General features: G+C 39.9%; 1 protein-coding gene across 1 annotated transcript in view; it reads left to right on the top strand.

Moving 5' to 3' along the window:
- LOC122429020 (translation initiation factor IF-2-like) overlaps positions 1–9256 on the top strand; it is a 28611-nt gene extending 19355 nt beyond the window's left edge. Inside the window, exon 3 of the mRNA XM_043449180.1 lies at positions 9086–9256. Coding sequence (XP_043305115.1) covers positions 9086–9129 — 44 coding nt within the window. The 3' untranslated portion in view covers positions 9130–9256. The remainder of the gene's footprint in view (positions 1–9085) is intronic.
- Positions 9257–11440: the final 2184 nt, after the last annotated feature.

Consider the following 11440-nt stretch of genomic DNA (forward strand, 5'->3'; position numbering starts at 1 on the left):
TATAAGGAATGATTGTCTGAGTTCATAATGTAAACTTAGCCTTTGAAGTCGTGAGTTTCCTCTGCCTATACCCATTCCACAAGCTGATCTTTTTCACTTCTTTAGGCCTAGTGCATTAAAAAGTTAAGTTTCATTTGCCAGGCACTCAGCTTGGCTAACTACTGAGTCACTTACTGGTATAAAGCAGTGCCTCAGGCTTCAGTATCCTCAGAAATTGCACACGTTGTCCTCCTCAAAGGTCTCTCTAGAGTAGTCAAAATCATGCACACTCGAAGGTGTTCTGTATTCGCAAAACCTGCCTTCCCTTTGCTCCTCTAAACCAGCTATTTTTCAAGTAGGTCATAGGTTGCTTAGTGGTATCACCATCCTTCAAATCATCCCATCTCACAACTTAAAGTAGTAGTGTATGAACTAAAGTAGGGATATTTAACAAGGGAAGGAATCTCCTGATTTAATATGCAAAGAAGCGTTTGTGAATGAGCATATGTGCTTCCCACCACCCCAGGAATGATGTCATTAGCTTTCTTTAGATTTTCAAAGGCATGCATAACTGAATAAAACTGAATTTAGAGTTAATTTTATTCTTTCTCCTTCTTAACTTTTGCTGGGTTGTCAATTCCTTTTAACATGGCCACCTGAATAGTCTTAGTATTTCTATCATCACTACCAGCATCCTACTTCAGGTATTCATTGCCTTTGTATTGTATTCCTACTCTTTTGCCAATTTAATCTTCCTAAAGCCCATATTTGAACATGTGTTTAGCCAGTCAACCATTCATTCAGTTTGTGGTGCCAGTTGCTAAGAATACCAAGATGGGTAGACATTCCATCTCTTCAATCTTTTCACATTTTGGTGAATAAAACAGATAATAAAGATTTTTTTTTTTTAAGAAACAGCGTATGTGCAAGAGTAATATTTAGAATGTATAAACTTCTATGGGAATAATCAGAAGATTATCTACCTCTTTTATTCTGAAGGAATAAGAAACAGTTACATAAGATGGACACTTGTGTTGGGCGTGGAAGGATGAATAGGAACTTTCCAAAAGAGTGTCAAAAGATTGTCGATGGAGATGGATTGTATGGTTAGATGTAAGGAATCAAGGTGTAGGCTGAGCTTGGAAAGGTTTAAATAATTTGTATGAAACATAAAGATGCATGGGGGAAGTGCTGGGAAACACGCTGACACGTAGGGTTGGTCAGATTGTAAGATTCTCATTTGTCTTTTGTGAGGACCCATGAAAGATTCAACCATCCATCCCATTAGTGGTAATTTGTTAAATGCCTGATATGGGTTGGATGTTATGATAGGCTCCACAGGAAAGAGATGATAAGAGACACAAGTTGAAATTTGCTAAAAGATAGAACTTAAATGTTTTCACTAGAATAAAGGGAAATGTGTGAGTTGATTGATGTGTTAATTAACTTGATGAAGGCGAAATCCTTTCACAAATGTATGTATGTATCAAAATCATCATGTTGTACACTTTAAATATCTTACAATTTTATTTTCTCAACCATACCTCAATAAAGCTGAGGGAAAAAATATGTAGTAAGTAATCATAATAAAGTTTGACAAATTCTATGAATGTGACCATCTTATAAAAATGAGGAGACAGATCAGGGAAGCTTTTTGAAGAAAGATACTTGAGCCCAGGGTTTTGCACATAGAAGGCACACATTAAAGTTATTTATATGGCCGAGAGACTGGCTGGCTAATGAGACAGGAGGGATCTTCGAGGTAGAAGACGAAGGAAGAGGAGTGTTATGTTTAGGGAAAGATGATCATCCTGAGGTATACAGAGAACTACTGAAGCACAAAAAACATTGACCTGATTCTCTTTTTAAGTCTTCAAATAGAAAGAATGACCTGGAGGAAGGAGAGAATGGGTCCTTTGTGACTGGGGCAGAGAGATGCAGAAGAGAATGTGGAATTAAGAGACATTTAGTAACTGATTTCATATAGGGCCTGACCAGGAGATTATGAAATGTCACAGAAAGGGGGATAGTGAATTCAGCTTTGGACATGCTGAGTTTGAGGCAGTTTGGGGCTATGATGGAGGAAGTAGTAGCCAAGACATACAGCTGTTGAAGTCATCAGCGTGAAGGTGGTAACTGAAAACAGGAAAGTACATGAGATCATCCAGGGAGATTTTATGAAGTCCTTGGGAATGCTAGGGAACACTTGGAAACACTAATCTTGGAAGAAAGTGAGAAAAAAGGGATAGAAAAGAAACAGTAAGAAATTGGAGAAAAATCAGAAAGACAAAGAGGCCATAGACACTGAGGAAGGAACTCACTTAGAAACTCAAGAAACTGTCCAAAATGATAAGTTCTGCTTCAGAGGAGTACTTTTAGTCCTTAAATTCATTTGTACAATATTTATTGGGAGCCTAGCCTGTGTTAGGTTCTAAACATTAAGAATAGGAGCAATTCTAAATATTAAGGATAGAAATTTAGAGTTTGGTAGTTTACATTTTGGTAGAGGAATATTTATATAAACAAATGTGTACAGTGAATTATTTAAGGCATTTGCTAAAATTTTCCATAAGGTACCCAAAGAATGCTAATGCAGGAGAGACCAGTTCTACCCGTAGAGGACAGGGGAAAATGAAGGGATTCATATAAAGGTGACATATGTGAAAGCATTCATTGAATTTGGCATAAGAGGAATTTTTTAGAGGTAAGGGGAGAAGTCAAATTGTAGTTGGCAAGGAATAAATGAGAAATAAGCAAGAAATGTAAGTTATTCTTTCAAGAAATTTGGCTCTGAAAAGAAAGATAATTTCAGGTTCTGCCTTCTTCTGTCTCAACTTCTCTCTTCTGCTTCTGCTTCTGGTAACTTCTGTCTGTATGTCTGTAATGATCATGTTTTTATTTATTTATATACTTATCATTGATGTATAGTTGATTTACAATATTGTGTCAGTTTCAGGTATACAGCAAAGTGGTTCAGATATGCCATATATTCTTTATCCATTCATTTGTTGATGGACACGGATTGCTTCCAAGTCTTGGCTATTGAAAATAGTGTGGCTATGGACATTGGGGTGCATATACTTTCAAATTAGAGTTTTTATTTTTTCCAGATACATGACCAGGAGTGAGATTGCTGGGTCATATGGTGGTTGTATTTTTAGTTTTTTAAGGAAATTTCATACTGTTTTCCATAATGACCACCAGTTTACCAACAGTGTAGGAGAGTTCCTTTCTCTCCACACCCTCTCCAGCATTTATTATTTGTAGATTTGTTGATGATGATCATTCTGACCAGTGTGAGGTGATAATTGTTTGCAGTTGTGATTTGAATTTCTCTAACAATTAGAGATGAGTATCTTTTCATGTGCCTGTTGGCTCTCTGTATGTCTTCTTTGGGGAAATGTCTATTTAGATCTTCAGCTCATTTTTTGATTGGATTTTATTTTTTTAAATGTTGAGTTGTATGAGCTGTTTGTATATTTTGGAAATTAAACCATTTTGAGTTGAATTATTTGGAAATATTTTCTCCCAGTCCATAGTTTGTCTTTCATTTTGTTTATGGTTTCCTTTGCTGTGCAAAAGCTTATAAATTTGACAATCATGTTTTTTGTTTTTGTTTTTTACTTCCTGTGTTTTATGATACTTTGACATTTTGGGGACTTGCTGACCCAAGGAGAGACTGTGCCTCCCAGGGCTAGCTAATTCCTAAGAGAGTAAGCAATTTGCCTTCAAACATTCTTTTCATATATAAACCAACTATCCTAACTCAAGCTGCTATAACAAAATGCCATAAACTGGATGGCATAAACAACAGATATCTACATAGAGTTCTGGAGACTAGGGAGATCAAGATCAAGGTGCCAGCAGATTTGTTCCTGGTGAAAGTCTCTTCCTGGCTTGCTTATGGCTGCCTTCTTGCTGTGTGCTTAGCTGGCCTTTCCTTGGCCCATTCTCATGGAGAGAGATCTCTCCCTCTCATCCCCTTCTTACAAAGACTCTAAACCGATCAGGAAGGTCCTACCCTCATGACTTAATCTAAGCACAGTTATGCCTCCCGAATGCTCACCTCCAAATACCATCACATTGGATGTTGGGACTTCAGCATATGAATTTGTGGGGACATAAACAGTCAGTCCATAACACTAATTTGAAGTTCATATCCCTGAATACTTCCTTTACATAATTTTCCACACATCAAGTCAATATTTCTTCTTCCTCAAACCACCCCATGTCCAAGTATCAGACAAGTAAAGACTACTCTTATAGTCCAATGTGTGTGTGCTCAGTCGCTTAGTTGTGTCTGACTCTATGTGATCCCATGGATTGTAACCCGCCAGGATTTTCTGTCCATGGGACTTTCCAGCAAGAATATTGGAGTGGGTTGCCATTTCCTCCCTCAGGGGATCTTCCTGACTCAAGTCTCTTGTATCTCCTGCCTGTAGCCCAGAGCCCACTGGAATTATTTAAGCTACCCAGTCCTAAACTTGCTAAAACTTGCCTACTCTGCCTTGTTCATTCCTTTCTATGAACACCCCCTAAAAGACTCTAGACCATGTTCTCCCCTCACTCTTACTGCCTCCTGACCAATCCTGGAACTTTCCTACGTGGCCCAGCCTGGCAAGTACGCCCTCTTCCCTTGGGAACTGTGAGTAATAATGCTTTTTTCAGTGGCATTGTCCTCTCTCTGTCATCACTCAGTCACTTCTATAAAATAAATCCCAATTATAATCAAGACAGTGGCTCAGATTTAATGCTACTAATGGGAGAAGTTGTGGTTAAATTTGTTAGTCACTGTAATAGTTCTTGCATGTGGGCATGCTTGCGTGCTCAGTCATGTCTGACTTAGCGACCCCATGGGCTATAGCCCGCCAGGTTTCTCTGTTCATGAAATTTTCCAGGCAAGAATACTGGAGTGGGTTGCCATTTCCTATGTCAGGGGATCTTCCTGACCCAGGGATCAAACCCCTATCTCTTCTATCTCCTACATTGGCAGGTGGATTCTTTACCACTGCACCACCTGGGAAGTCCTGTATTAGTTCTTAGGACAGCTACAATGAATTACCACAAACCAGGTGACCTAAGCAATATAAATTCATTCTGTCACAGTTCTGGAGGCAAGAAGTCTGAAATCAAGGTGGACAGTGCTCGCTCTGAAGGCTTAAGGAAGAATCCTTCTTTCCCAGCTTCTGGTGTCTCCCAGCAGTCCTTGGAATTCTATGACTGTGACAACATCCAGTCTCTGCCTGTGTCTTCACGTATCTTCTAATGAGGACACTGGTCATTTGATTTAGGGCCCACCCTATGGGGGCTGCCCTGGTGGCTAAGATGGTAAAGAATCCACCTGCAATGCAGAGACCCGGGTTTGATCCCTGGGTCAGGAAGATCCCCTGGAGAAGGGAATGGCAACCGACTCTAGTATTGTTGCCTGGAGAATTCCATGGACAGAGGAGCCTGATGGGCTACACTCCTTGGGGTCAAAGAATCAGACACAACTGAGCGATTAACACTTTCACTAATCTCATGTGACTTTATCTTAACTTAGTTAATTACATCTGCAAAGACCTTTTCCCCAAATAAGATCCTATTTTGAGGTTCTGGGTAGACATGAATTTGGGGGACAGTGTTCAATCCAGCACGTTCTCCAAACTGTTATGAGGCAGAGTTCTCACATTAGGCTGCTCACACAGAGTGCTCATTCTGCTCGCTTTGCTTACATTCAACAACCAACTTCGAGACAGACATTTTCATATCTAATTTAAACATACACAGATTTGGAGTTGTAAAAATGTCTTCAAAACATTGATTCTGTAGAGAACATATTTTAAAGGCTTGTTTGTCCACAGGTGTGCACTGCTTCCGTTGGAGAAAGTTGAGATGGGTGATGGGGCTTCTTGATTAAGAGACAGTATCACTGGTTCCAAGAGACACCTGAGCACAGCTCAGCGACCAGCCAGTGTGTCCTGACAGTGGGACCCTCTGAGAAAGTCATCTGAAAAGCTGACTCTGGTCATCTCTTCCCATACACACCTGTTTTGCAAGAGTCTGGGAAAGACAATGATAATTTGCAGGACCAAGACCTGGAAATAAAGAAAGCCAAGATGTGTGAGCTTGGCATTTAAATTTCATTTTAGAAATGCCAGATAGATGTGTGCTGAGAAGTTCCATGAGGAGTCCCAGAAGCTGTAGGGACAAAAAACAAAAATGGAGGGGCAAAAAGATGGAGCTCAGAAAAGGTTCCCTGGTAAATTCGCCAGGCAGGCAGTTGGGATCCTGAAAGACTTCATCCTGGGAGTCAATGGGAATAACAAATAGGCTTCACAAGAACTCCAGCCTAGCTCTGCATTATTTTAACCCCAGATTGAATTAAGATGATCTACTTCTGGGCTAAATTCTTGCCAAAAGTAAAAGTCAACCCAGAGCCTCAAATTGCCTTCATATTTCTTCATGTACCATGTCTCAACTTCAATAAAAAAAGAATGAAGCCTACAAAAGTGACCTAAACCAGAAAGAAAATATGAACAGAGCCACAGGAGATACAAATGTTGGCATTTTTAAACACGATTTTAAAATAACTATGAGAATATGTTTAAAATTAAAGAACAAAGTGGATAATTTGTCAGAGAATGGAAAACTGTAAGTCTGAATCCAATGGAAGTTCTAGAACTGAAAAATGAAAGGTAAGCACTGAATGGATTAATTTGATAGTAGATTCAGTGCAGCTAAAGAGAAAATAAAATTGGATATAGGTCAGAATAAAATATCCATACTGAAGCAGAGAGAGAAAGACAAAACATGTAAGAGGCATGAGGAACACAATAAAAAGGTCTAATATATGTAAAGCTAGAGTTCACTGAGAGAGTAGAGGGCAAAGAAGACAGAATCCAGGATATATAAAGAGATTCTAGGGACTTCCCTGGCGGTCCAGTGGTTGAGACTTCACCTTCCAATGCACGGGGAGCCGGTTTGATCACTCGTCAGGGAGCTAAGATTCAACGTGCCTTGTGGCCAAAAAACCAAAGCATAAGACATAAGCAATATTGTAACAAATTCAATAAAGACTTTATAGCAGATAACTCAAAATAAAGATGGGCAAGAGACTTGAAGACACTTCTACAGAAGAGGGGGTTATGAGCTGAATCATGCACCCTCCCTTCAATGCATATTCTGAAGTTTTAACCCCCAGTTCCACAGAATGTGACTGTAAGGCTCTTTAAAAGAGTAATTAAGTTAAAATGAGGTTATTAGGATGGGCCCTAATCCAATTTGACTAGTATCCTTAGAAGAAGAGGAGATTAGGACACAGACATCCATAGAGGGACAACCGTGTAAAGACAAGGAGAACACAGCCATCTACAAGTCAAAGACAGAGGCCTCAGAAGAAACCAACATTGCTCGCACTTTGATCTCAAACTTCTAGCCTCCAAAATTGTGAGAAAATAAATTTCTATTGTTTAAACCACCTAGACTGTGGTACTTCAAGTTATGGCAGTCCTAGCCAGCTAATACAGAGAATATTCTTAAATCCAGTCAATTTTCACAAAAAGGTGTTCAACCTAATTTATCATCAGGGAAATGCAGATTAAAACCACAGTAGGATACCACCACACCCACCAGAAGGGCTAAAATTTAAATGCCTGACTAAAATTTAAGTGCCAAAAAGGTTAACTATTACTGTAATTGTTGAGTCAGTTAACTGCTATTTGTTAAACATTGTCCCAGACACTCTACAGACAAGGAGTCCATTAACAAGATAGACACTGTCCCTACTCTCCTTGAACTTGTGGTCTGGGAGGGAAGTGTGTGTTAGTTGCTCAGTTTTTTCTGACTCTTTGCGACCCTATGGACTGTAGCCCACCAGGCTCCTCTGTCCATGGGATTCTCCAGGCAAGAATACTGGAGTGGATAGCCATTCCCTTCTCCAGGGAACCTGCATTGCAGGTGGATTCTTTACCATCTAAGCCACCAGGACAGACAACTAAATTAGTTAACAGAAATAATATGTGCCAAGTGCTATGACTGTGAAAGTGTGAGATGCCTTGGGACACACAGCAAGAGTATCTAGCCTAATATGGGAGCAAAATCAATGGCAATTAAGAAGGGTAAGCATTTCAGGGCTCTTCTAATGAGTCAGACAGAGATGTGTAGGCTCCACAAGCAGTCTAATAACTGGTGATCCTTCCAGGAGACAATTTTCAAATAAATGTTCAGCATTTGTTCAAAGATGAAGCTGAATCTCTTTGCAAGAAGAGCAGAGAAGAACATCAGTGTCTGCCTGAACCTTTCTCAGACTGTTCACAGAAATCTTGCTGTGGCTGCAAATTCATCAAAACAGAAACCTGCAGTGAAGACTGGTTTCATGGATGTGGGACCTGTGAGGATGCACAGACCCCAAACTTAAAAGTATCCTGCTCTTGGTTTAATACTTTGCTTCACCAATTCTTGATAATTTTTGAATAAGGAGCTTCAATTCATTTTGCACTGGGCCCCGTAATTTATGTATCTGGCCTTGCCTGTAACTAACAACACTTGAGATCCTTAAACAGTAGTTTAACATATTCCTTGAGATTTTTATATGGCCAGGATTGTCATGAATGCAGACTGTCTGGGTCTACGCCAGATCTCCTGAGTCAGAATCTGCATTTTAGAAGTTCCCTAGCAATTTAATGCACTTTAAAGTGGGAGAAGTGTTCATTGAGAACACCTCATCCCCCAGGGGTGCTGAGAGTGGAACTAATCCCACCTCTAACTCCTTGTCATGTGACTTTGCCTGGCGGATGAGAACATTGCATTCTCCAGCAACAATGATTAATTGCATGCATGTGTGCTCAGTCTCTCAGTTGTGTCTGACTCCTTGTGATCCCATGGACTACAGGCTATAGAATACTGGAACAGGTTGAAATTTCCTACTCCAGAGGGTCTTCCTGACCCAGAGATTGAATTCGAGTCTCCTGCATTGGCAGGCAGATTTTTTTTTACCACTGCTCACCACCTGGGTAGCCCCAGTGATTAATTAGCTTAGAGATAATGATGCAGGTTATTCAAAGGACCTCAAGTATTGGAATTCTTGTAGGAATTACTCAGTTGAGACCACCTTTTTCCCCTCCAGGTATGACTAGCTGTGAGAGTGACTTGATCACGGACACAGTATGAAGCTTGCAAATAAGAACAGCATTGCAGATCAGGCCAAGAGATGGGGAAGAACTGAGTCTTGATGCCATCACCTTGGCTCCTGGGTCAAGAGGTGCTGCTGTGCTGTGCTTGGTTGCTCAGTCATGTCAGACTCTTTGCAACTCCATGGACTGTAGCCCACCAGGCTCTTCTGTCCATGGGGATTCTCTAGGCAAGAATACTGGAGTAGGTTGCCATGTCCTCCTCCAGGGGATCTTCCCAACCACAGGATAGAACCCAGGCATCCCACATTGCAGGCAGATTCCTTACCATCTGAGCCACCAGAGTGACCCAAAAATACTGGAGTGGGCAGCCTATCCCTTCTGCAGGGGATCTTGCTGGCCCAGAAATTGGATTGGGGTCTCCTGCATTGCAGGTGGATTGTTTACCAGCTGAGCTACCAGGGAAGCCCAGGTCAAGAGGTACTTGAAGTTTAATCTACCCTTGTATTTTAAGTTACCTTTTGTAATAAATTCTTATTTTCGTTTAGGTTCAGTTGAGTCAAGTTTTCTGCTATTTGGTACCAAAAGAGACCTGATGTATAAACCCCTTTCTGTTCAATTTTACATAAAGTGACCCTCAGAAGTAGAGACATGTGTTTTGCTGCAATTGTCCGTACTCACCAATGGATACACTTTTTGCTTGAATTACCAAGTTTGGTAATCAAGCTGCAGAAATTCACTAGATAATTACCAAATTTCCACTTTATTTTACTTTAAATGACACCAGTTCTGGATCAAATATATTTTCCATTTGTGCTTTTCTGCTGTTTCAAAACATGCTATTCAGTTGTAGCTATTAATGGAGGAATGGTCAATTCCAATGTGTATTAACTGCTGGGGTGTAACTTCCTTAGGTGGTTCACTGAGCAAACAATGCTAAGAATGAAAAGCTCCTGTCTCCACATCAGGAATCTATGGCTAAAAGCACTTCTCTAACCAAAGCCTGCCCTTAACACCCATATTCACTAGCTCCTCTAATTGTTGCTGAATCGAGTCTGATTCTCTTGTGACCCCATGGATTATAGTCTGCCAAGCTCGTCTGTCTATGGGATTTGCCAGGCAAGACAATGGAGCTGGTTGCCATTTCCTACACCAGGGGATCTTCTCAACCCAGGGATTGAACCTACGACTCTTGCATCTTCTGCATGGGTAGGCAAATTTATTTTTACCCCTGAGCCACCAGGGAAGCCCAATTGTAGCTTAAGTTTCATTATCTCAAAGAAATGATTAACCAAGCTTTTTCTTTAATATAGCATCAGAATCCTTTTTCTTTCAAAGTATAGAAAACTGTGTTTTCTTGTGGCTCCCTGGTGGGTAGCTCAATGCCCTGCATAATGTATTTTCTCAGTATATGCCTGTTCAATTCTGTTAAATTACATCTACACACACTTACAAGACACTTTCTGTGTCTCTCTCACAGTCTCTCCCTCTGCTTCTCTTTCTCTCTAAGAAATACAGCATTATAGATACAGCCAAAGTCCGCCCTATCCTTCCCTTCTTGCTCCCTCCCGCCTAGAGGTAAGCTCTACGGTGATGCTGGGATACATGAATCCAGTGTATGATTTTGTATTTTTATGGAGAATTTTAGTGTCTGAAAATTTGTATAAATAGAATTACATTGATGTATCCTTTTATAGTGTGCTTTTTTCCCCCACTCACTCATATTCTTGAATTTATTCCTGTCAATATTGAATTTATTCCTGTCAATAATATGGGACAAGCTTGCATGTGAGCACAAGGAAGCATGTATACAGCTTCTCCCTGCAGCACTGTTTGTGATGGTGAAAAAGTCAAAACTATCCCATGTAGGGGAATGGATGAGCTGAGGTTTATTTGTATGATGGAATGCCAGCCTACAGTTGAATAACTTCTATATTTTACATGGTCCAGAGAAGTTATGTGAAATGGCAAATGTCACTTAGTTGAGTAATGGGAAATCTGAGCTTGAATCCAGAACCCCTATGTCTAAACCTGGTGCTCTTTTAAAATTAACTTTATATTTTTAAATAATTTCAAACTTATAGAAAAACCATGAAAATAACACAGGCAAAGAATTCCCATATGCCTTTACTAGATATTTTTAACATGTCGCTTTTGTTTTATTATCTCTCTCTCATTCTATCTCCTTTGAGATACAATTTCTTCACTCAATCATCTGAGTGAAGTTGCTAGAATATATAACAGCCCTTTAGCTGTTAATACTCCACTGTGTTTTCATATAAAGATATGCTTTTAAGTATTCATAGTATGTATCAAAAATCAGGAAATTTTAAAAACTATATATATGTATA

This window comes from Cervus canadensis, chromosome 2, assembly GCF_019320065.1.
Source record: "Cervus canadensis isolate Bull #8, Minnesota chromosome 2, ASM1932006v1, whole genome shotgun sequence".
In the NCBI taxonomy this organism is placed as follows: domain Eukaryota; kingdom Metazoa; phylum Chordata; class Mammalia; order Artiodactyla; family Cervidae; genus Cervus; species Cervus canadensis.